The 25,160-nt window shown below is 45.3% G+C and overlaps 2 protein-coding genes across 8 annotated transcripts in view; one reads left to right on the top strand and one right to left on the bottom strand.

Annotated features, from left to right (window-relative positions):
* Positions 1 to 19: 19 nt before the first annotated feature.
* On the bottom strand, positions 20 to 21,063 carry LOC308505375 (protein CutA homolog). 5 transcript variants are annotated; one of them, XM_081067476.1, is made up of 7 exons: positions 17,024 to 17,069; positions 15,467 to 15,551; positions 13,257 to 13,405; positions 8,210 to 8,269; positions 6,527 to 6,572; positions 6,229 to 6,278; positions 173 to 3,447 (listed from the first exon to the last, which is right to left on the bottom strand). In XM_081067476.1, the coding sequence occupies exons 3-7, from the start codon at positions 13,373 to 13,375 to the stop codon at positions 3,345 to 3,347; spliced, it is 378 nt and encodes a 125-aa protein (XP_080923602.1). In that variant the 5' UTR covers positions 13,376 to 13,405; positions 15,467 to 15,551; positions 17,024 to 17,069; the 3' UTR covers positions 173 to 3,344. The 5 variants fall into 5 exon arrangements, with proteins under 5 accessions (XP_080923599.1, XP_080923602.1, XP_080923598.1 ...); XM_081067473.1 differs by lacking the exon at positions 15,467 to 15,551 and having other exon boundaries at positions 20 to 3,447; positions 17,024 to 17,213; XM_081067472.1 differs by lacking the exons at positions 15,467 to 15,551; positions 17,024 to 17,069 and adding an exon at positions 20,581 to 21,063.
* PSMD5 (proteasome 26S subunit, non-ATPase 5) overlaps positions 20,940 to 25,160 on the top strand; it is a 25,334-nt gene continuing 21,113 nt past the window's right edge. For all 3 annotated transcript variants that reach the window (XM_081067469.1, XM_081067468.1, XM_081067470.1), the window contains exon 1: positions 20,940 to 21,411. In XM_081067469.1, the coding sequence (XP_080923595.1) occupies positions 21,239 to 21,411 (173 nt within the window). In that variant the 5' untranslated portion in view covers positions 20,940 to 21,238. The remainder of the gene's footprint in view (positions 21,412 to 25,160) is intronic.

Genomic DNA, 25,160 nt, shown 5'->3' with positions numbered 1-25,160 from the left:
AAAAAATTATTTAACAAGTAGGAATATTAAACTTAGTTGTATTTGCAAAGAACTGGAGCCTAGAGGGAATATTTAAACACTAGAAAACGCCAGGGAACATTGCTGGATAGCATTCAACTAACATTCAAATCTCCTAGCAAGGTTAACAGTGTAAGAATCATGTGTCAAAACTGCCAAATTAAGAATTTATTTTGCTTCCAAAGCTTATTTCTTGGAGCACTGCTCATAAGATTTGTATCAAGTGTACTATTATACGTGTATAAATTTATTTGCAAGAAAGCTCACAGTTTGCAGCAGACAGGGCTACAGCCACACACTGATGATGTAACCATCACAAGCAGGACCATTTCTGTCCTACGTGCTCCCGTCCCAGTTCTCCTAACCTTCAGCTTCACGGTAGTGTTTCTTGCTCGTTTTTCATTTGATGAAGATGGATTCCTTTCAACCAGTAACATCTCTGTCCTTTTAAGCTTTAGTATTCACAGATAATTTTAATACTTTTTCTCATTTCCTGAACTGATATTTGGGGGATTCTAGATTCAAGAAACATGTTTCCAGAGAAATGCGAGGACGGCATTCCTGCATGGAAACACTGGTCTAGGTCCTAGCCCCAGTTCCCACAGCATTCTGAGAGGACAGTGGGACATAGTGGCCAAACCATGTAAGCTGGAGTCATGCAGACCTACACATCCTTGAACTCTAACTCTATCCCCTTGTCTATAGAATGAATACTATCACCAACCTCCAGGTCTATGGGGAGAAGTAAACGATGCAATGTATGTTTAAGTACCAGACCAATTTACCACGTGGATGTTTTCAGAACTAGTAACTCTTTAGAGTCAGCTACAGCAGGCTCTCTGAGTCTTTGGTCTACAGAAGGATATATCCAGCCTCTCTGAAAGACGCAGTAAAAGCCATCAGGCTTAGAATCAGAGATTTGGGGTCAGAGCCCAGCTACCACTTTTAAGTGTCTTATGCTTTTGCACCTCAAGTTTCATCAGCAAAATGAGAACATTGAGTTATAGGAATAAAATAATGTTAAGAACCTAGGACAGTACCTGGCAGAAAGAGCTGGTGTTCTGTCCCTATCCCCTTCCATTTCCTATAATAGTCAACTATGACACTGAGGCAAAAGAAGCCCACCAAAACATGGTTTGAAATGCACAGTCAGCACAGAAAATGACCCAATAAAGGCCACAGATAGAAACATCTCCTTTCGAATTACTCCCACTTTAAGAAAGGTCAAGGGAAAAAAGATGTATTTTACCAATTCCATAATTTAGAAAGTAACTGGACTGTAGAGAAAGCTTTATTTATTCAAATCCTTGAAACATGAGTTGGGGAAATATTTTCCAAACCCTGTGCAAGAGATCAAATTCCCCCATGCCCCTGACCTGAGGCAGCTCACAGTCTAGAAATGCAAGGCCGACTGATGTACACGGCAGATGCCTTCCACCTGGGGAGTCGGGCCTGCAAAGGAGCAGCCAGGTCACAAGCACTCACGTAAAAAGGCACTCCAGGTAGGGGATGGCCTGCACACAGGACTCATACCGCACGGCCTACTGAAGCCATTCACTCGCCAGAGGAGGAGAGGAGACGTAGGTGACGATGCAGAAGGGAGCGGAGGCAAGGTTCTGAAGGGCTTTGAAAGCCAGACCAAGAAATTGGACTTTATTCTGAAAGAAATACAAGTGGCCCATCTGGGGTCCCCAGGACAATTTCAGTGGCGTTTACTTGACACAATGTTTTCTTACGTATCAGAAACACCTTTTGTAAAAAGGGACATCATTATTATCATCTTGGTTCTTCTCCTGAGGCAGCCTTCCAAAATCCCCACTGGCTATCAAAAAAGAATTCTCTGGACCTTTGGAAGGGCCTCAGCCTGAAGTCCCTACAAGGTCTTCATAGGACCACCCTTGGAGACCCTGCCCCATTTTATGTTTGGAGAAACTAAGGTCCCAAAAGCACAGCAGGTGTCAGGCCTAGAGCCTAGCACTACCACTCCCACCCATCACTCCCTCGGGGAAGAAAGACCCCAGAGACTGCAGATGTCTGTGGCCCCTCACCAGATGTCTGTGGTGCCGCCCATGGGCTCCCCAGAGTGGAGTTCCCTTGTGACAGATTCCTGGAGGGGGCCTAGGCCGAGTCTCTCTTCTCACCCCACAGGACTCTGCCTTCTGTCCTCTTCTACCTGCAGCCCATGGACAGGTACAGGAGAGCACCAGACACAGGGTAAGCACTCGGCTGGACCGTTCATAACACAACTGACACACCACCCCCTTTCCGGACCGCAGTGCAGTTCAGTTTCCTTTAGTAACCTATAAAATGGAGACTGCCTTAGCCCACTGGTTTGCAAACTTTTAACAAAGAAAACTTACAAAAAAACTCCCACCCCGATCTCACAAGCGAGTTCAATACATAAAAATAATAAAAGCACAGTTGCATTGGCTGAAGTATGGGGGGGGGGGCTTATATATTTATCCCCCCGCCCCCCAGGGCAACCCCCAGGGTACCTTCTGCCAATCCCTGGGGCTTTGTGGAGCAAGTCTAAAAACACTGATCTAGCAGTTCCCCAGGGTTCTGTCCTACGTTAGGATGTTCAATTTCAATGCTCAAGGGAAAAGGTTAGTAGGGTGGGCTCAGAACCTGTCTCTGCTGAGCAAGGCACTAGAACCTTTCGATGTCTGTCACATTCAGGCTATGACAGCATCAAGACCGATTCCCAACCCATGAGGGTGCGTCTCAGCCCTAATATTCCACCAGTCCTACACACACTCCTAAAGCCCATCCCCAGGCCCACCTCCTTAGGATTCAGGAGTTAACAAACAGCATCTTTAGTTGGGAGAAATAATCCTGCTTGTCCCTGAAATTGCACCATTAGCGATTCATCCTTTTGAATAAAGCTCTTGCAGGTCCCCTAGAAAATGGCATTTATCGCACACACTTCCAGGTAAATGGGTCATCCGGTCCATTCCTCCTCATGAGACCCAAGAGGGTAATTATATCCTAGACACTCATAGGCCAGGTGACTGTAGGCGAGGATGACAAACCTCCCCCGCACTGCCACCTCTCCTTGTCCCCTACACACATCCATCCTTGCCCTCCCACCCCTTGGCCACCTTTAAGCCTGAGGCACCCAGAGACAAGTTCCATGGGTTCTTGCTCGGCCCGACTGGCCCAGCCACCTCTTCTCGGAGCCTTGGACCTCCAGCCTGCACACGTTCCTCAGCTCCTCCTGTGCTGACCAGAGGCCAGGAGGCAGAAGGAGGCCTCCCTGCCCCAGAGTGCTGCTGATGGAGGCTAGCGGCAGCCGGCAGGATGCATGCACAGAAAGCTGCCCCAACTCAGTGCTCCTCCATGCTCTCCTTCAGCCACTTTAGATAGTGCCCATCTCCTTGGTCCATGGGAAGACTGAAGACCTCGGGGATTTCAAAAGGATGCACGGACCTTCGGAAAGACAGCAGAGCCCTGTGAGCGACTAGGCTTAGATCAGCCCACATGGTAAAACCCACACGCCAGCCTCACGCTGGCCCCCTGCAAGCTGCCGCAGCCCACCTGGCCAGCCTCAGCCCACTTCTCCGGAGCCTGTTTCCCAGCGGTCTACGAGGGGTGAGCTGGGCCAGATGGCTTTAGAGTCTCACCACATCGGTTCAGATTCTAAGGCTGCCCTTTCTGAGCTATGTAACCGTGGACAAATCACTTAATTTCTCTGAAGGCCCTACAAAAGGGGATAAAAACAGTACCTACATGACTAGATTGCTGAGGATTAACTGTGACCAGGTATACAAAGCACTTACCTAGTACGTTGACTGGCACTGTGTGCCTTCATTAAATGTTGGCTACCATCTTTATCACCATCCCACACACATCACTGTGCCTTCCCCTAACAACTCCTCCCCCAATACTCCTGTGTTCTCTTCACCTAGAAAGTTCTCCTTGCTCCTGTGGACCAATTGTAAGCCTCTCTGTCCCTCAAGGCCAAACTCAACCATTGACCTTTTCCAAGGGATCTTCCTTGACCATCCAAACCCTTTTCGACCCATTTCTTTCACCTGGCCCTCAGCATACAATGCAAGTTTTCTTCATTTTCCAGAATGAAGAAATAGGAGGCCTTGGGCTTCAGTTTCCCATCTGTCAAATGGGAGTAATAATCCTCTGCTTCCTTTCTGCTGACTGAGGCATGAGATAGGATGTCAAGTTCTCATGAGATAGCATGCCTAATCAGTCACGACGTGCGTGCATGAGCTTAAACATCTGGAGTGAGCTGGGTCATTTAATCCAGTGCCAAGTAATGCATTTTCTTAGTTCATGGACACCTGGACTAGTGTATGTTTTTATAAGCAGACATCCAGTATTCAGACATACAGAGTTAAGACATTTGTAACATGTCAGCAGTAAAAGCTGCTGCTGATACAGCACTTCATGTGCACACTTCACATAAATTCATCCCACGGGCACTAGTATGATCCCCGTTTTATAGATTGGGAAACTGAGGCACAGAAAGTCTAGCTAATATGCAGGTACCTATACTGTAACCAGCAAGTAGAAAAGCCAGGATTTGACCCTGGAGGTCAAGCTCCGGGGTTCACCTTCTTACCCTGAGGCTGTCACTCACCAGTTAAGCTGTAATTTTTCTATAGCACTGGTTCTACCAAAGATGCCTTATTCCCACACTTCTGCTAAGGTGGGAACACAGGGCCTTCTCTACTGCTAGATGTAAGACCAGCGTATAACCCGATATTCCCAGAATCCTGGCTGAAGTGAAGGAAAGGGTTTTATCATCCAGATGGGTAGGTGACCTGCACCCCTAGCCGCACATTCAAGTCAACCTGGGTGCTTCTGAAGAACACTTTATTTGATCCCCATTCCAGATGAATTAGGTCAGAATCTGAGGTGGGGCCTAAACTGGGCACTTGAGAAACGTCTCCAAGTGATTACATTACGTAGCCAGCATCAGGAGTCACTGGTTGGACCAGTACTTCTCAAGCTTGTAATGGGCATGGCAGTCACCTGGGGATCTTGCTAAGCTGCAGTTTGTTCAGGAGGTTTAGTGAGCGTGAGACTGCAGTTCTAGCAAGCTTCCAGGCGATGCCAATGATTCCAAAACCACACTGATAAGGCTTGAAACCAGTGGTTCTCAAAGGAAGGTCCACTGACCTGGCGGAACTCCAAGACTCTTTCAGGAGATCCATGAGGCCAAACTGTTTCCTACCACTAATTCGTTATTTCTCTTTTCATTATGTTGACATTGGCCCTAAGGGTGTACAAGCAATGATGGGTATACCTGCTGGTATGACAGCACCAAACTGTACTAGCTGTCACTGTATTCCTCACCACATCTGCATTTTTAAAAAGTCAAACTCACTAAGAACATCTCGATAAAGTGGTAAAAATTACTATTTTTATTAAATTTCGACCCTATGTACATGTTTTTTTAGTACAGTGTGACAAAATGGGAAGTGTATGTAAAGCATTTTTGCTGTGTGGCTGAATTCAATGTTGTCTTAAACTTGTCTGATTGTTTTAGTCACAAGCTAAACTACACTTTTTTTACAAAATGCCATTTTTAAGCCTGAGTAACCATAATTCGTCATATATACAAATTATGGTTTTTCAGATTTGAGTATTAGACATTTTCTCAAAAATGAGCAAAGTGAGCCCATCACTCAAATGAAGACGATTTAAATTGTTTGTTGCCAATGAAAAAATTCATGTTTTCAAACAAAAAATTGGAAGTTTGCAAGACTTGATTTTATCACCATGAGCTTTAAAAGTGACCCAATACTTAAAGATGCATCTTATTATGCCAGATTTTGTAAAAATCAAAAATGATGTAATTCTCACTTTTTTTTGGAAAATGTTTACTTTCCATAAGAATGAATTATTTTTACTTTAATATGTAATGGTTTTATTGTTATTGTCAATGAACTAAAATATTTTTAAATTCCTATTTTAATTTCTAATGCAGCAAACTTTGATATAATCCACATAAACAAAGCTCTTGGGTCCTCAATAAGTTTTAGAAGTGCAAAGGGATCCTGAGACCAAAATTTTGAGAACCGCTGGTTTAAGTTCACTCAGTCTAGCCTCTCATTTTACACAGGAACACTCTGAGGGATAAGCACATGCCAGGGTCACGTGGAAGGTTGGTGACTAGGTTTCCCGCTTTTCAATCTCATTCACTTAGTCCCCAGTATGTTCCTGGCTGAGAAGAGATGTCAACATTACCTTACATAGCTGGACAGCATGTGGACCTTGGAAGTTTTCGTCTTTATTAACTGTAAAAGAAAAAAAGAAGTCACTGCTTTAGGACCTCAGTTCCAGCTCTACAGCTGATCATTTGGCCATTTAAGAGACAGCATTTCCTCCAGGTCACCAGGCCCTGTCACTAGCTCACAAATGAATGTAAGGCATCTTATGTGGGTCAAGAACCTCAATGAGTTGATCTTTGCTAATTTTTAACTGGAACCTGGGAAAAAGGCCTTCGTTTTCCTCTATTAAGCCCCACCCCCCCATCCTCACTCACCAACATGATCTCAGTGGCTTCTTCTATTTCTCCATTCCAAAAGTACCTGGAGAAGAGATCAAAACCAAATCATGCTACTCATAAGATGAGCCCAAGGAAATGTCAAACTTTGCACAGATAGATGACTTACTGAGGTGGAAACTTTAAAATTTCTCCAAGCCCACATAAAACAGTCTAGAGTTGGCCAAGGTACTCCAGGTCATCTAGTCCAACCATTCTAATGCTGACTTCTAGCACCTGCCTGAACATTCCTGAAGGCGAGAGGCTCACCGTCTCCTGAAGAAGTCCATCTATCGTAAAGGTTTTCATATCTATTGAGATGGCTTGTCTTCTGGTGTGCCAATATCTGCCACCCAACTTCCACATGAAGAACCACCTCGGGAAAGCCTTGCAGAAAGTTCTCTGTTTTCTCTCCTCCAAACCGGGCATGAGCTCTTTCGGCACTCATTCTATACTCACGGCTTCCAGGCCCCTCCCCATCCTTTGGACTGATGCTACTTTTATCACTGACTCAAAGCTGAGTGCCCATGAAAGGATAAATAAAAAGCACAGGATGTTTCAGGGAAGTACAATCCCTGAAGCCTTACAATCTATGTAAGCAGGTCCGAAAGTTAAAAGTCAGTGATGATGTTGAGAAGAGTATGAGTGCAGCACTTGAAGGGAAGGAAAAGATATTTGGCCCGAGAATATCTATACGGACACCGGGCAAGTCTAAGATGACCTAGGCCATTGGCCTTCTCTCCTAGAGCTGTGGTCAAAGGAAGGATGTGAAGGGAATGCTAGGCTGCAATTCTATTCTAGTTCCCAAGTATTGCTTTCCAGACTGGCTTTGTGTCAGTCACCTATGCAACTTATTAAAAATTCAGAGACCCGCGCCCCACCTTCAGGGAGACTGAGCAGACCTAGGATGGAGCTCAGGAATCTGAAGCACAGCCAAATCTCGGAGCCACAGCAATAGATGATGCGAACCACTGAGGCAACGACATTGTTGGCAGGGGGGTGGCATAGGGAGGGAGCTTTCACTGTACAGCATCTTTCTGTTTTGACCTTCAGAGTAGACATTATTTCCCTCCCCACCTCTACCCCCCGGTCTCATTCTCTCCCTCTTTCAAGGAGGGAAGGAGACAAGAAGCTGACTGATCAGAGAAATTAAGTCACAAGACAAATCCTGCACAACTAGTACTGGGATGCTAAAATGTTCTGATGAGAGAAATGGTGCAGACCAGACTTAACGAAAGTGAAGCTGTTAATGAAATGAAAGGCAGACAATACATAGAAACAGCCTGTCACATATGCTAAACTCTGTTTTCCCAAGAACCTAAAAGCATGGAAATTATTTTCTTCAGTATCCTTAGCTGGCTCACTCAGGGATGGAATGCCTAGTCTGACTTCTTTGCTAACAGCAAGCTAATTGACTTAAACAAAGAATGTGCAAACAAGATTCACTGTTCCTAGATTGTAGGGTTTTTCTCCTTTCTCTATACACAACCCATTTTTGCTTTTGCTCATGGATGACATAAGCTCTGGTTGATCTCTTTGCATACAAACGAACAGGGAGGTGTTGATGAATTCAATGCCTCTGGGCTGTTCCTTGATGGACCCCCTACTAGTGCAGTGCCCCCCCCACCAGCCAGGACCTGACCTCGCACTCCCACAGCCCCCAGGGACCATAGCAGAACTCACAGTGAGGATGCCTTGGGCAGGATGGTCACAGAGGCAGCCAGCTTCTTGTCCAGGATAGTCCTAAAGCAAAGACACTGACAGTCACGGGGCAATGTCCAGCATCTTAAGAGAAGGGACCAGGGACAGGAGTGCCTGGGGATTACCAGGACACCTGAGTCTAACCAGATAACCATTTAGAGTACCCCTTTCTCCCTCAAACCAACACATTCCACAACCACCATGCACAGAACCTCTAAAGCCAGAGCTTGTTTGTAAGTCCTTCCCTGGGTGGGAAGAGACGTAGGGAAGCAGCTATGGGAAGGAAGTTTTAAGGAGAGGCCCTGTATGCTTGGGGAATGGGAATTAACTCTGGACAGGGAACAAGAACACCTGGATTCCATTCCTGGCCCTGCAGAAGGATGGCTATGTGACCATATGCAAGTTCTTTCATTCCAGGAAGAAGTATTCCAGCCCCCCCCCCCACTCAGCCTGACTTTCCTACTGTACAATGAGAGAATTGGTTCAGCCAGTGTGTTCTAACCATTATCACCACCCAAACTCCTTTTATTATGCCAGCTGCTTCTGCTTTTGTCTCTCAGATATATGTCAGGCTGACACTCGGTGCTTCTGATCTGTAGATACCCATGTGACCACATAGAATGGCTACAACTCCAAAATACAAAACGCAAAAATAGAATCAAAACCTGAGTTTGTCTATGGCAAATACAGGCTCTTTTCACTTTCTATTTTTGCAAAGGTTTCTATCACAGCCCTAAGAGCAACCATCACCTTTGTTTGCAGACAACTAAGATTTTTTTTTTGAACAGACCAGAGGTTGGCTTTCCTGGTCCGATAAGCTCAAGATTCCTGTGTAGTGCCTGGTGAACACAGTAAATTGTGCGTGAACCGTACAGGTGTCATAGAAACAGGAGCACCCCCAAGTCCTTCCTGCACAGAAGTGTTCCCAAGCAGAAAAACCCTCAGAGTCAGGCAGGCTCTGACAATCCTTCCTCAGGTCTCAGGCAGCCAAGGAGTCCAGCCTGTTCTCTAAGTGCTCGGACCTTGCCAAAGAAACCTCACCTGAGCCTTGCTCACTGATGCCTCCTGCCCTCAGCTGCTGCCACGAGAACTGACCTACTTTCTCTTCCCTTGAGGTCCAGGCTAAACTGCTCTAGTTAAGGCTCCACATTAACCTGGCAATAGCACCGCCCTCCTTCCCTTGCAAAGTTCCAGGAGCTTTAAATAAATCCGACTGTAAGGAGGGCACATGGCACGCATTTGTTGAAGCAACTGCTGAGAGTCTTGCTCACTCAGTCATTTGCTGGGAAATCACATTTTATTGGTTCTGAAGGTGGAGTGAGTTAAACCTCTAGAAAAAATAATCCACTGCCTCAGAGGCCCTCTCCGATCTCTTTGGGAGCTTGAACGCTCCATGACTGACCACAGCAAGCTGTCCTTGGGTAACAGACTGTAGAACTGCGGGGGAATGTGTTAACCAAAAAGCAGCTTGTTGATAAAACAACGCTCTCAGGGCCGGCGGTCGAGTCACAGAGAGGGAGCTCAGGCCCTCATGCTCATCTGAGGAAAGCAGGAGCTAGAAGTGAGAGCTGCGAGGGCCTCTAGAAACGGCAAAGTTCACAGACCGGTGGCTCACAGACCGGATATATGGTTTGCCTCTCATGGCATTTAAGAAAATCTTGACTTTATTACCACTATTTACTATCAGGATATTTCATATTAAAAACAGTACAGATTATCTAGCTTCTCACCAAAAACTGAGTCGTATAACATTGGACTTGCAGTCCCGTAAGGTCCCATTTAACTAGAGCTGAGCATGGCATGCTTCTCAGGTCAATCCAGTTTTAATTGCTCTTTCCTCTCAACACCTAAGAAAAGTAAGGGCTACTATCTACCATCATCCTCCATCGTTACACCCAGCCCACCTCACCCGTTTAAGTGACCCGCCTGTGGGTATCTGTGTTTGGGAACCTGGCCTAATGCAGTGCCCTCCTTCTGCACGAGAGAAGGAAGACTTGTGTAAGGCCGTATGTGACGCTGGCAGCAAGGCGGACCCTGGAAGGCAGGTCTCCTGAGTCATCACTCAGGATTTTCCCCTGACCCTAACAAGGGATCAGAATGTGTCCGTCAGTGAACAGGGCCAAGAACACTGCCCGGAACCAGCACCGAGAGGCAGCAGACCAAACTCTGAAGAGGAACCAAACCGGGGCTGAAGGACCTGGTCCCAGCACTGCTTCTGTAGCTAAAGCTGGGGTTCCTGCCAGCTAACATTTGTGGGGCCCTCCCCCCAGCGCCCCTTTCCTCTTCTACAAATCCTGGAAAGTAAACCCGTTTGCTTCTCTTCTGTCCAAATCACTCATCAAAATACTAAACAGAACAGGCTGAGGTGAAAGCGCCACAGCACATCTCTGAAGACTCCGCTGCAGACTTTCGGATCAGCTTGGTGGCCTGAACACACCCCCTTTACAGCAGACCTAGAAATGAGAGAAGATGCTACTTAGGCCAGAACACAGTAAGGAGAAGGCTCCATACACCAGCAACGAATACGAAGAAGTCCCGGAGAAGAAAAGGGGGCCCTACCACCTGCAGGGGGACTGCCCCACAGAGATGAGAGCAATAGTCTGTACCTGGAGGTGACGGAACCACAGCAGGCAGGATCTTAGAGGCAACCATCGAGGTGAATTGTGGGAATGCCACGGCAGAAGCAGGTGGACCCCCCAAATCTCCCATGGCCTAGGCAGCAATAATGGGGTGTTTGTCTCCAGGAAGGAGAAGTGAGTGGAGGCATTTTGGGAAGAAAGGCAAAACAGTGTCCTACTAGCTGGTGACAGCCAAGGATAAAAAAGAGAATTCATGCCCACAAGACCCGTTTACCAGGGTACCCCAAGCTTCACACTGTCCCCCCAACCCACACTCCCACTGAAAACAGTGCTGCCTAATACTGTTCCTTGCAGCTGTTCCTGTGACTCCCCAGGAGCATAACTAAAAAGATGGGACAGGTTACAATTAAGAATCACAAAATATATGAGGAAAGTCAATACCAAGAGAGGCAAGAATTCAACAAAAATAAAGAATTTACATAACAGGAGGACCAGTTAATGGAACATTCAAAACCAAGATTTTAAAATAAGTATAATTAGGCATACTTGAAAGCTGTTAAGAGAGTAGATCTTAAAAGGTCTCACCACAAAAAAAAGGTAACTGTGTGAGGTGATAGATGTGTTAACTAATCTTATTGTGGTGATCATTTCACAATATATACATATACCAAATCATCAGATTGTATACCTTAAGCTTACGCAATGTTATATGTCAATAAAGCTGGGAAAAAACTACAAATAAATATAATTAATACCTACAGAAATATAAAGCAAGCTTATTGCTAAAATCAGATTAAAATAAGATTCGACAATTATGAAGCATGAGCAGCTGGTTTTTAAAGAACAATTAGAAATACTGAAAAGGAAAACTATAATCGTTTAAATCAAAAACTCAATAGGAGGGTTGAATAGTAAAATACAGGTGAAAAACAAGTTAACACGAAGACGGGTCAGAAATTCTCCCAGGATGCAGAATAAAGAAGAGAAAAATATGAAAGTTCAGTCATAGAGAACAAATTCAAATCTATCTAACAGGAGTTCCAGGAAAAGGGCATAGAAAGAATAGAGAGAGACTATTTAACAAATTAATAGTTAAACATTAAGACAAAGAGAAAATCCAAAACACTGTCAGAGAGAAAAGCATCACCTACGAAGGAATGAGACCCTGCTAAACACCTGGCTTCTCATCAACAACCTTAGATGCAAGAAGACAATCGAGACCTCTCTCCAAGCAGATACTGATCCATTGACCTGAACTGGCCTTTCAACCAGTTATTATAGAATCCGGGCTTTAGAATCCTTTTCCTCCCAACACCGAACCTTACGGGTGTCAGCTGAAGGGGCTCCCTCACAGGACCCCAAGTGGCTGACCCAGGGGTACAGAGAAAAGACAGTTCAGTACAGACACTGCGTACATAGAAGCGTCAGAAGGGATTGTGTTTCCTAGCTGCTAAATACTATCATTGTATTTCTGGAGTCATTACAGGTTCTTTTAGATAAGAGCTGTTCTCCAAAGGTGATGCTAATGAGGGGAAAATATACAGTCTGCTTGGGGGAAAGAAAGCTGGAATCCCATGCAAGGATAACCTGTGACCAACAATTTGGGAGCTGTGTGCTCCCAAAGACCAGATTCAACATTTTAAAACACTGTAACAGTCTACCATCAACTTCAAGAATGCTGAGTTGTGGAGCAAGAAGAAAGGGAGCAAGGAGCCAAATCCATCACCCTCCAGCCCCACTAACCCTCTTCAAAGCTGCATCTATAAAGAGCAAAGAAGGGGAAATGCAGACACCACAAACCTTTATTGAGCGTCTACCACATTCAAGTTACTGGGGTAAGGATTGAACATATTTCAGATCATCTAATCCTCACACAATCTTGTGAGGTATGTGACATTATTTTACTTTAAAATTCAGAAAACAAATGCTTAGAGAGAGGAAGCAACTTGCCCAAGTTAACACAGTAAGTGGTAGAACCAAGATGCACACTCTGGTCTGCTTACAAGTCCAGTGCTCTTTCCACCACACCACAGCTGCTTCTAGAAATTTCCTAAATACTTGGAATGGCCTCCTCCTCCTCCTCACTTGCCATAGTGATCACTTGTGGGACCGAGCAAAGGGAGAACCTCCAAGGAGAGCGAGAGATGGGCCGGGAATGAGGAGACCAGCGGATTCCACTGCTCCCTTACCACGTGGGGAGAGCCGCCTATCCCTGGGTCCTTATGGCTAACACCCCCCAGGCCCCACTCAGCATTTTCAGGCCCAGCAGCAGGATGCACTGGGAGATCATGTAGCTGTTTCCTCATATCACCCCAAGCAGAGCTGTGTAGCTCACCCCTGAACGGATGGGGTTGTCAGAAGCAAGAGCAGGGCCCCAGATTGTCCCCTCTGGCACATCCTGACAGCTCCCTGGAGCATCGTGGGACAGCACCTAAGCACCTTTACCATACCTGGCAATATCTCTGGCAATGTGCTCATTGGGACAGTTGACAAAGACGATGGAGTAAGTGCCGGAGACGTAGCTGCCGGTGACAACCGAATGAAGCTGCAGGCTAAGGGTCCTGAGCATGGGGTAGGTCAGCAAAGAAACAGTCAGGAGCTAAATGGGGGGAAAGCAAAGCACAGGTCAGCAGTGACATGACCGATTCAGCACCTGCCAGCTCAAGCCGACTGGAACCAAGGCTGGGCATCAGTTTCTCATCCCCTTTCCCCGTCCACAAAATTATTCCTGGGATCTTGAGCATTAGTGCTTCAACTTTTCCTGCCTAGATATTTTCCTCTTCATTTTGCAGATGATAAAAAAAGTAGAGGCTCAGAAATCAAAGAGCTTGCTCAAAATCACATAGCTTTTAATTGGTAAAGCCAGAATTAGGACTCAAGTCTGGGTGACTTGAAATCCACTCTTATTGTACAAAAGTGCCACTGGAGGTAATGCCAACTGGCAGCCACTGAATTGCTACCATCCTGTGGAGATAATAACGAGTGATAGATTAAGCTCCCTGTTTTAGGGAGTTAATTTCACCTTCATTCATTCGTATATGTGCCGGGCACTGTGGGTAGGCTAGTGGAAAATGCAGCGCAATTCTGAAGCTATGCAACTTGTGCTGCTGAAGCTGAGAGCTGGGGTGACCACGAGGAAGGCTCTACCTGAGGGAGCAGGAAAAGGCCTCGAAGAGAAGGTGCCATCTAAACCGGATCTGAACTAATCAGTAGCATTACAAGAGGAGAGGGAGACTCTGAGCAAATGATAGTATGTACAAACTGGAGGTGTTTGGGGATAGTTGAGATATACAGTCTACATGGGTCTTAAGTCTGTGGGTATCTGATTAGGAAGAAATGAGACTGGCTAAAACTATAAAGAAAAGGGTCAGGCTAAAGAGTTTGGGCTTTGTACTCAAGTGATAGGGTACTTTTGGAGGTTTTTACGTAGCAGAGTAATGACACAGTGAAGCTAAACAGAGCACCAGGAGAGAGGATGGGGAGTGACCAGAAGATAGCCTACTTAGAAAGCCATTACAAGAGCCAGGAAAAAGACTAAGATCCTGAGCTAAGAAGATGGCAGTGACTGAGAGGGAAAGGCATTCAAGATATAATCTGTCTGACTGTTTTAATGAGAAGCATTTAAAATACAAAGAAATGAAAAGAACCGGAGAACACCTTCCATTCCGGGTTCTGTGCTTGGGGGACATAACGGGGTCATTCACAGGGAGAGAGGCAACCTGCAAGGAGTCCCCCTGTGACTTCGCCAGGCTGAACAAGCGCGTGCTTCTCCTGCTCCCAGTCCAGCGCTCAAGCCTTGCTCAAATAAACCTCTGTGCTCCTACTCCTTTTATGCTATGGCCCAAGTCCTGGCTCCTACTTCTTGGCAGGGCCTGAGCAGTTTTTATGACTTTAGCTTCAGTTTGACTAGAGGCCTGTGTGGGTTGGGTTCCTTATTCCCTCCCACTACCTCCACCACCACCACCGATTCAACACACTAGTCCTCTGAACTAAAGCAATGACCATGCAAGACAAAAAGAACCACACTTTTCAATGAAGCTTTCATTGTGTGTAAGTGTGTGTGTGTGTGTGTGTGGGTGCACGCGCGCACAGCAGGATTTAAATTCTAGTCCAGTACTGCTGCCTGTGGCCTTCAACAAGTTACTTCCTCTCCTTCTATGAGCCTTATCTGGAAATGGGAGGTGAGGACACTGGAGCTGCCTATCTCAGAGTTGCCATGGGTGCAAACGAGCTAGGAAAAATAATTTGTGATCATGAATCCAATAAAGGGACCGTGCTTTGCTCATCGCGGTGTCCCCAGCACAGTGCACGGCACACAGCAGCTTCTCAGTAAGCACTTGCACACTGGCAGAGGAACACAGCAGCAAGATGCTGTTATTAAAACTATAGCCTTGGGGGGTGGGGGAGGGAGGTGAGGGTAAAGGGGGATCAAATATATGGTGATGGAAGGAGAACTGACTCTGGGTGGTGAACACACAGTGGGATTTAGAGATGATATATTACAGAATTGTACACCTGAAATTATGTAATTTCATTAACAATTGTCACCCCAATAAATAAGTTTAGAAAAAAAAAAGAAAAACAAACAAAAACTATAGCCTTGTGAAGTAGAGAAGGCTTTTGGGTGTGAGCAGTGCTTTTAGCAGAGAACTGGACATACTGGAACGCTGGAAGGTGTCTACGACATGACTCTTCCGGCAGACTCCAAACAAAAGGAACACGGACCAGTTCCCCGAACGCCATTCCTGGGGAAGACGTGGGGCATTTCAGCCAGCAGTTACCAGTGCAACACAAAGCTAACAGGCTCACGTCTAAACTCACTGAAAATATGTGGAACCCTTATATGAACTCAGTGTCAAAATACTAAGCTCCTACATCTTGATGTTTTACCAAGTTACTTTCACCACCCATAAGCTGTGTGTAGGCTGGTGGAAAGGGTAGCTAGCTGTACTACTGAAACTGAGAGCTGTGCTCTCAACTAGTCTCTAAGATAACCCTTCATTTAACAGGTAACAGAGAACATTCAGAAACTCTGACAGAACCAAAAGTGAGGCGCAGAGCTGGGCTAGACCCCCATGCTTCTGACCTTCTCCTTTCCCCCTCACACACCTCAGCACCAGAGATACTCTGTAAACAGTCACTTCGGATCTTAACATTTTAAGATAGTTCTGAGATGAGAAAACAAAGCCCCCAGAAAAATACAGAAAAACAAATTATAACTGCAACAGGAGGAGGAAAAGAATCCATCATGTGACCCGGAGACAAGAAGTCACCCCTAGACACCCCTTTGGCTCCCTGACCCTGGCAATGAAATACACCCCAGTCACCCCTCCCAGTCACAGAGTGAAGAAGGGGATCTGGTAAGCTTCACAAGCACACCACAGCATGGGCGGGGCGGGGCCCCAGGGATTTTACTGTCCAGGCCCTACCTGCCTGCCCCCGAGCTCAAAAACCCAGGAGCAGAAAAGACAAGTGCCTTCCTCCTTCCATCCCCACGCTGCAGGTTTACGGGTGAGGGGGGTGGTAACATAGTGTGGGGCACTCACCAGGAGGCATGTAAGGACAGACAGCCTCGGGTAGCCTGGCAGAGGGCACCGTGAGCCCAGCCTATCCATGGCGTCGCTGGTAATTTAGCAGCACAGCAGCAGCGAATGTGGCCTCAGGCTAGTTGCCGAGTTGCCGGCTGGGGGTGGAGGGGGGGAGGGCCTAAACGCTCCACTCACCCCCCCCCCCCCCGCCCCCACCTGCCGCTTGCCCTACAGCCCAGTCCGGCCTCAGACAGGCTGGCTGGAACTAGTGGAACTAGATAGTGGAGGGGGCGGGGAGAGAGGGAGGAATTTTCCCTGGACTACCTACTCCCTAGAAATGTACGACCTAAGCACCATAGCAGACCTACAACCCATACAAAAATAAGAATACCAATTTTCCCTTCCCACTCTAACAACAACAAAAATAACTCCATAAGATCCCCAGAGATGTACAGATGAAAAGACAGAAGTTTCTTAGGTATGTAAAACCTTCAGGAAGTACAGCACACAAACACTAAGACACACGCACTAAACTCTTCCACTTTCTACAGGCCCAACCCGCCAAAAGACAAAACCAAACCAACTGAGGCACACTGGGCTGCCTTCCTGTCCCCCATATCACCCCCTCCTCCCAGGATCTCCCTTCCAATCCTCCTGGGTTTAGGATACTCTTGCTCCCAACCGTTCACCTTTCCTGGCCAGCTTCTCTGTGTAGCCTTTCCCAGAGTTAATCCCACAGTCCTCTGTTCTCCTAAGAGAACACACTTGGGACACACTTCTGTTGCAACATTAAACATCAACCAGGGGATCTGCAAACAAATAAGCAAAGCAGCAAGCTAATGACTGAGTGCTGCCCTCCCAGGAATGCAGAGTCCACTGTTGCCAGGGTTTCCAGTTTTTTAATCCAGCTTTTTAAAGTGAACTATCCTAATTTTTAAAATGACATTACTGGGACAGAAGAAAGGATTGAGTGCACAAGGGCACAAGTAAACTTTTTAAATTAAGGGAACTGTTCTGTATCTTTTTTTTTTTTAATTGGGGAAGGGGAACAGGACTTTATTGGGGAACAGTGTGTACTCCCAGGACTTTTTTCCAAGTCAAGTTGCTGTCCTTTCAGTCTCAGTTGTGGAGGGTGTCGTTCAGCTTCAAGTTGTCCTTTCAGTCTTAGTCGTGGAGGGTGCAGCTCAGCTCCAGGTCCTGTCACTGTTGCTAGTTGCAGCGGGCGGAGCCCTCACGGGATGCGAGGAATTGAACTAGCAACCTTGTGTTTTGAGAGCCCACTGGCCCATGTGGGAATCGAACTGGCAGCCTTCGAAGTTAGGATCATGGAGTTCTAACCGCCTGAGCCACCGGGCCGGCCCTGTTCTATATCTTGATTGTGGTGGTAGTTACACAAGTGTTAAAAAAATTCAACACACTATACATTTACCTTGGTGAATTGTGTTATATGTAAATAGTACCTTAAACAAAAAGGGGGTAGTGCTGGAAACCAATTCAAAATTGTTTTAAACGGGGCAGATCAAACAAAACACATCTGTTATCCAAATCTAGACTGCAGCCTGCCAGGTCACAGCCTCTGTTTACTTTAAATTACCTGTTCATACGCTTGTCTCATTCTTTGGGATTATAAACTCTCATGGCCTGATGCACTTTCTAGCAAAATGTCTGACAAAGTATTACTTTGGTGCAAAAGTACTTGCGGTTTAAAAGGTTAAATTGCAAAAACAGCAATTATTTTTGCACCAACCTAATAGTTAATAAATCAGTTGTAGCTCTAGTCTTATCGTTTACATCATTAGCTGTGCAGACTCAGGCAAGTTACTTAACCACTCTGAGCTTTTGGGAGGGGCTTGGTAAAGGAATAACACCTCCTTCTTCATAGGTTTAAAGTGAGGACTAACAGAGAACGTTGATAAATGTAAACGTGCTTTATAAAATGCAAGACCATGGCAGCCTTTCAAGAACAAGTAGTCTCATGGCAACTACCAAAGTTAACTCAGAAAATCTCCATTTGCAATTAAAGAATTTACCCTGTTTCCCCAAAAATAAGACCTAGCCGGACAATCAGCTCTAATGTGTCTTTTGGAGCAAAAATTAATATAAGACCCAGTCCTAGTAAAATAAGAAAAAAACCCCATAAAATCTAATGCATCTTTTGGAGTAAATATTAATGTAAGACCCATTTTTTGCTCCAAAAAAAGCATTAGAGCTGATTGTCCGGCTAGGTCTTATTTTCGGGGAAACACGGTAGTATGTGTGTAAAGAATAGAATTAGACAAAATAAAGCCAAGTGGTCCTAAGAAAACCTTTATATTCAAAATCCATTGAAATAAATCAAGAATGTGATCTTCTGTAACTATGACATCAGTAAGAAAGGCCACTGTTAATGACCATTTACCTTAGATCCTGAGATGACATCCCCAAGTTTAGCACAGGACACCACAGTTAGGCTCAGTAAGCGTTTGCTGAATTACTAAAGGGTATGGATGTATATCTGGTGATTGTAAGGATGGTCACAATAAAGATGAGGTTGGGGCAACAGGGGAAGGATGGCAAGAGATTAACTGTTGTTTGAAAGAAACTGCCTCTGGATACTCTTTTTTCCTTCAACTCAGGCACCTTTACTCTTCAGATTCAATTCCACAGTTAGATTCCAATAGTCCAATCATGCATTTATGGTTTTGGCAGATTCTTCAGATAAAGTAATATCCTTAGTGCCACTTGCTTGAGGGTTTGGGCTCTTCCTCTGGAGCTTCTTACCCTTTCTATCTGCTTCCCCTTATCAGACTTGGACTCGGACAAAAATTCAGACTCCCCTTCAGATTCTGTATCCATCTCCTTCTCCCAAACTTCCTCTTTATTGTGTCTTCCTTCTCTTTCTTCTATTCCTTTGCTTTATTTTGAAGGTTCTTTTGCATCTCTTTTTAAGTATACAACAATTTTTTTGAAATCTTTTTTAAAGGCCAAACTTTGATCCGAAAAAGGATCCATGTCAACTGCAACATGAATGAGATCTGAGGCAACATTTAATTTCCTTAGGTTGGTTCCAGAGATTTGTTGTCTTCCTCATCTATATACACTCTGTCTTGGTTAATGCCAGAATTAGAAACTTGAGTAGCTCGTTAATTTCATTTTCTTTGATAATGAGGCATTTAAAACTCATATTTTTCAGACTCTATTATGATTTTTTTTTTCCAGCTTCTTCTAGGGAAACATGCATAATCATTCACATTATCCCAGAGTTTCCAGCAGGTCTTAATAAGAGCAGCTGGTTTTAGACCATTCATCACCTCTTTTATCACTATCAAAGCATAAATAATGTGGTACTGTTGCCATGTTTCTTTCAAAGTAAGGCAAGGGTTTTTCAATAGTCAGCAACGTGGTCAACGTGCTTGTTGTAATACCTCTTGAATGCTTCAATTATACCCTGACCCAAAGGCTGAAGATAGCTAGGGCCTTCCAGAGGGAGAAACACAGTATCACACTGTGTGATATTGGATGAGCAAAGAATGAGTCTGGGTGATTGGGACCTCTGTCCCAAATTAGCAACACTCTGAATTCAATTTTTTTTTTTTCCTGCTAAATAACTCTGGGCTTGATGGATAAAAGAATTACGAAACCAATGCAAAAAAGAGGGCAATGGTTAATGACACTTTGGGGCACAATTGCCAGAAAACAGGAAGGCGTTTTTAATCTTTTCCCAAAAGACAAGTGGGATTAGGGTCTTTAGAAAGCAGCAGTGGTTTTCTCTTTTTGTCACTCTGTGGCACTGGAGCACGTACACACACACACGTAAAATCCTTTCCTTAGCTTCCTCTAAGGTTTCTGATTTTTTTGCCTTTTTCCCTGAAAGTTCACGAAGGCATTCACTTCCCAAACACGCTCATGTCCTTGGCGTGTAAGACCCGTGGAGGAACATAACCTCTAGCTCTGACCAGTTTCTGGAGTTGCTTGGGATACTTCCGTGCTCAACTGGGCACTTAACGGTTGATAGGGGAGGTTCTTCCTCCCCTATCAACCTTGAATTTCACAACCGGGAATGATTTTTAAGCTTCTCAAACCATCCTTCGCTTGTATGAGACTTATCTGGGTTGCCCTTCCCCGAGGTTTGCACCCGACGCTTGTACCGCCCTTGGCCTCGCTGGCCTTCAGCATGGAGACCGGGCCCCTAGGGGACGGTCCTGTCCTCCCCCCAAACGGGTAACTCAGATTCCATCTTCCTGATGTTTACATCGCGGGAACGCACAGCACGTTGGAGGAGACAGGCCAGACACTCCGTGATGGCCTTCTCGGTCTTCTCAACGGTGCGCAGGGTTGATTCATTCCGGCCCCAAAAGCGGCCCGCGTCGCTGTGACTCACGCCTCCTCCCAGCTTCTCGAGAATCGCCATCTTGTCCTCCCCGGGCATGGCCCCTCCGCTTCGTGCAGCTACGCGCCTGGGCCGGGCGCAGGGAGCTGCTCGTCGCCGCGGCCCTTCCTGGGGCAGCCGCAGCCGGGTTTGAGAGCCAGGAGGCCGCCCGCGAGGACTCGTAACCTTCGACTGACCCTCATGCTCACTACTCCGCCTGCTGGGCATCTGATGAGCCTTGGCTCTCCGTGGGAAATACGTACGCCGACCGGAAACTCGGACTTTGCGGGACCGAGAGCTCGGGGGCGCCTAAGATGAGGCCCGACTGCGACCCCGCAACCACGGGCGACCGCTGGCTCCGCCCCATCGGCCCCTGGTCTCGCGAGGCTTGGCGCGAGCGCGCGGCCCGCCAGCTCCGTCTCGCTGTTGGTGCGGCGGGTCGCCGTGGCCGCCGACGCTCAGGTACAGGGAGGCTGCGCCCGGCAGGTCTCGCGAGAGTCGGAGCAGCACGCCGGGAGCGCGGCCGAGTCGGGCGAGCCCGTGCGGGAGCAGCGTGATGGCGGCGCAGGTGCTGGCGCTGCTGCGGGAGGTGTCGCGGCTGGAAGCGCCGCTGGAGGAGCTCCGCGCGCTTCAGTCGGTGCTGCAGGCCGTGCCGCCCAGCGAGCTCCGCGAGCAAGCCGCGGAGCTGCGCCTCGGCGCGCTCTTCTCCTTGCTCAATGAGAACCACCGGTGAGTGCACCCTGCCTCGTGAGCGGGCGAGAGAGACACCCCCAAGTATGGAGACAGGGGTGGGTGGGCCGAGGGGACGGCTTTTCCCACTCGCCATGAAGGTTTGAAAAAAGAAAAAAAGCTGACATTTCAGAGAGGGAGGATCCTGGGTTGGGAGGCAAGAGTCGGGGTTTAAGAACAGCCTCGGAGGGGTGTCCCTGGCGACCTCCTGCTCTCGCTCCTTGGAATAGGAATCGAAGCGGGGAAAGCGGGGCTGCCCGCCCACATGGAGGGAGGGCTCCACGTTATGCGTGCAAGTGCCTGACGCTTTCCCTCCTCTGACGAAGGGGACCTATCTTGGTAATTTGGCGAGACCCATCAACGTTCAGATTTATACACCATTTGATCCAGTCATTCCGGTTACAGGAATGTAACGTGCGGGGATCCTCGCCCACAAACTGTGCTGTAGGTACAGGAATACGCTAACAAAGGGCGACAGCAAAAAGCTTGAAACAACCTAAATATCCATTAAAAAGGGGATTCCAAGTGAATTCGAACACATTCCCATGCAACCCTATGCAGCTCTTAGAAAAGTGGAGATCTACAGATGTGGACGTGGAAAAAGCTCTCATGTATGTTGTTGAATGAAAAAAAAATGTAGGAGTTTGTGATTCCGTTATGAGTAATTTTTAAAAAGGATTACACACAACACAAACACACACTCAAGCTAGAATAACATTGGGAGTGTCCGAAAGGTACAGCAGAAACTATCAATATGGCAGTGGGACTTAGAATGATAGGAGAGCAACTTTTACGTCTGTAGTGTTTTATTTAAAAACACTTTGTATTTGATAATTTAGAAGAATTTAAAAACATCTGTGATGCAGAACTTTTCTACTTGAAAATGTAATGAATCACGGAATCAACACTTACGCGCCCCACGTCGGTGTTGCTCTCGCCTTCTTCCAGCATCTCGAGAATTGTCATCTTGATTTTGGAGGGCTTTCTTGGTTCTGACTTCAGATTCCTCCCTCTTTCATATGTTTCCCTTTCCTTAAATCCATTGGTTAACATTTTCAGGTCAGCCTATAAAATATCTCGTTTGTCCTCTTTAATTCAGGCCCCTTTTTTTCTCCTTGTTAGATCTATTGCATCAGTGTGACTTATTGCCTCTAGGCTTCCTTTTCTAGCCTCACCTTCCCATACTGCAACCACAGTGAAGTGCTCAGTTTAGTTGGCGCACGTCTTTTCCATGGTTTCCCACTGCCGAGAGTGTAAAATCTTGACTTCTTAGTCTGACATTTGGACCCTTACAGCATACTTTTTCCAGCCTCGTGTTCTCTCCACTCCTGAACACCTAATCGTCTGCTCCATATATCAGGGGCACCACTGAGTTTCCCTTGAGCATAAATTGGTACTTTCCTAACTTTGTTCATGCCAATTCTAACCGAAATGCCCTCTCCCTCTCCAGATTCTTTAGGACCAAGTGAAGTGCCATCGCCTTCAAAAAGTCTTTCCTGGTCACTCCAATTACAAGTGAATCGTCCTCAGATCTCCTGAAGGACATTATCATTATTTCTGTTAATGATACTTGAAACTAGAGCCTTATATTATAGTTCCATATGTGTTTATTTGTAGTTTGTAAATTCTTTGAAGGCAAGGGTCATATTTTGTTCATCTCTGTATCCCACCTAGGGCACAGCAGGAAATACATATGCCCAATAAAAGATTAGATTCAATAATTTTAGAGAGGCACCTAGTCCAACCACTTCATGTTACGGATGAAGAGACTTTCAAAGGTCATACCACAAGTTGGCCCCAGAGATGCAACAGAAACTGAAATGAAGGGGAGTTTGAAGAGTAAGGTCCGTGGGGAAGGTGATTTGCTGAATGAAGGAGCAGTGCTCTAAGAAACAGTTTTAATGGAAATTTTTTAAAGATAAGATAATTCAGAACGGGGTACATAGTAGATACCAACTGTAATTTATGGAGGTAATTCTCTGGATAGATTGGCAGTCTCCAGATAATACTGCTGTTACCCTGACTAAACCACACAGGTTGATGTATACAGGTTCAGTATCTGATCTAATAAATGTAAGTCTAGAATCTTGACAGGAGTTTTTGTGAGGGAAAATTACTGCTTTACAACATGGAAGTCAAACAAGATTGATTATTATATAAGTTATTAATTCTTTAGCTTCTTGACACCAAAGGGCTACATGTGACCTGAAATTTGAGCACTATACAGTTTAACCTACCATTGCTTTAAAAAAAAAAGCTTTATTGAGATATAATTTACACAAATTGCACATAATAAAATGTACAATTTGACAAATTTTGACATGTATATCCTCATGAAACCAGGACCACAATCAAAATAGCAAAGATATCTTTCACCCCCAGAAGTTTCCTTGTGCCCCTTAAAAGTCCCTCTCCTCTTCAGCCAGGTAACCACTTACCTGCTTTCTATCACTATAGATGAGTTTGTCTTTTCTTTTTTTTTTTAGAGTTTTATATAAATGGAGTCATACAGTATATACTCTTTTGTTTGGTTTCTTTCCCTCAGCATAATTATTTTAAGATTTGCCCATGTGGTATGAAGGAATACTTCATTCCTTTTTATTGCTAAGTAGCAGTCCATTGTACAGATGTACCACAATTTGTTTATCAGTTCAACTCTTGATGAACATTTGAGTTATCTCCAGTTGGGGATATTACAAATACCACTGCTATGAACATTTGTGTATGTCTTTACATAGACTTATTCTTTCTTTTCTATTTGAGTAAATATCTAGGAATGGAATGGCTGGATCATATGGTAATTGAATGTTTAACTTTTTAAGAAGCTGCCAAACTGTTTTCCAAAGTGACTGTACCATTTTACATTCCCACCAACAGTATATGAGAGTCAATTATAGAGGTCAGTATAAAACCTAAGACTATCAAACTTCTCAAAGAAAACAGGAAAAAAATTTTGTGACCTTGGGTTAAACAAAGATTTCTTTGATGTGACACCAAACGCATCCACAGAGAACAAACTGATAAATTGGACTTTATCGAAATTAAACATTCTACTCTTCAAAGGTCATAGTTAAGAGAATGAAAAGGAATGTCACAAATGGAGAAAAATCTTTACAAAGAATATATCTGATAAAGGACTTATGTTCAGAATGTGTGAAGAACTCACAAAACTCAATTTAGAGAACCCAGTTTTAAAATGGGCAAAATAGGAAGATATATAGATGGCAAATAACCATCTATATGGTATATAGATGGCAAATAACAGGAAGATATATAGATGGCATGTATATGCCAGGATGGCAAATAACCACATGAAAAGATACCATCATTGGTCGTTAGAGAAATGAAAATTAAAATCACATTGAGATTCTACTACACACCTATTAGAATAGTTAAAATAAAAAAGATACTAAAGCAATCCAGTGTCCATCAATGGATGAATGGATAAACAAAATGTAGTATATACATACAATGGAATACTAACAGCCTCAAAAAGGAAGCAAGTTCTGACACATGCTACAACGTGGATGAACCTTGAGGATATTATGCTAAGTGAAATAAGCCCATCACAGAAAGACGAATACTGTATGCTTCCACTTATATGAGCTCCGTAGAGTAGTCAAATGCAGAGACGCAAAGTAGAATAGTGGTTACTAGGGGCTGAGGGGAGGGGAAAATGGGGAGTTAGTATTTAATGGACATAGAGTTTCAGTTTTAATGGAAGATGAAGAAGTTCTGGAGATGGATGG

This window comes from Rhinolophus hipposideros (assembly GCF_964194185.1).
Source record: "Rhinolophus hipposideros genome assembly, chromosome: 11".
NCBI classification, from domain to species: domain Eukaryota; kingdom Metazoa; phylum Chordata; class Mammalia; order Chiroptera; family Rhinolophidae; genus Rhinolophus; species Rhinolophus hipposideros.
Note: the sequence above shows the minus strand (reverse complement) of the source record. Positions and strands in the feature narration are given on the sequence as shown.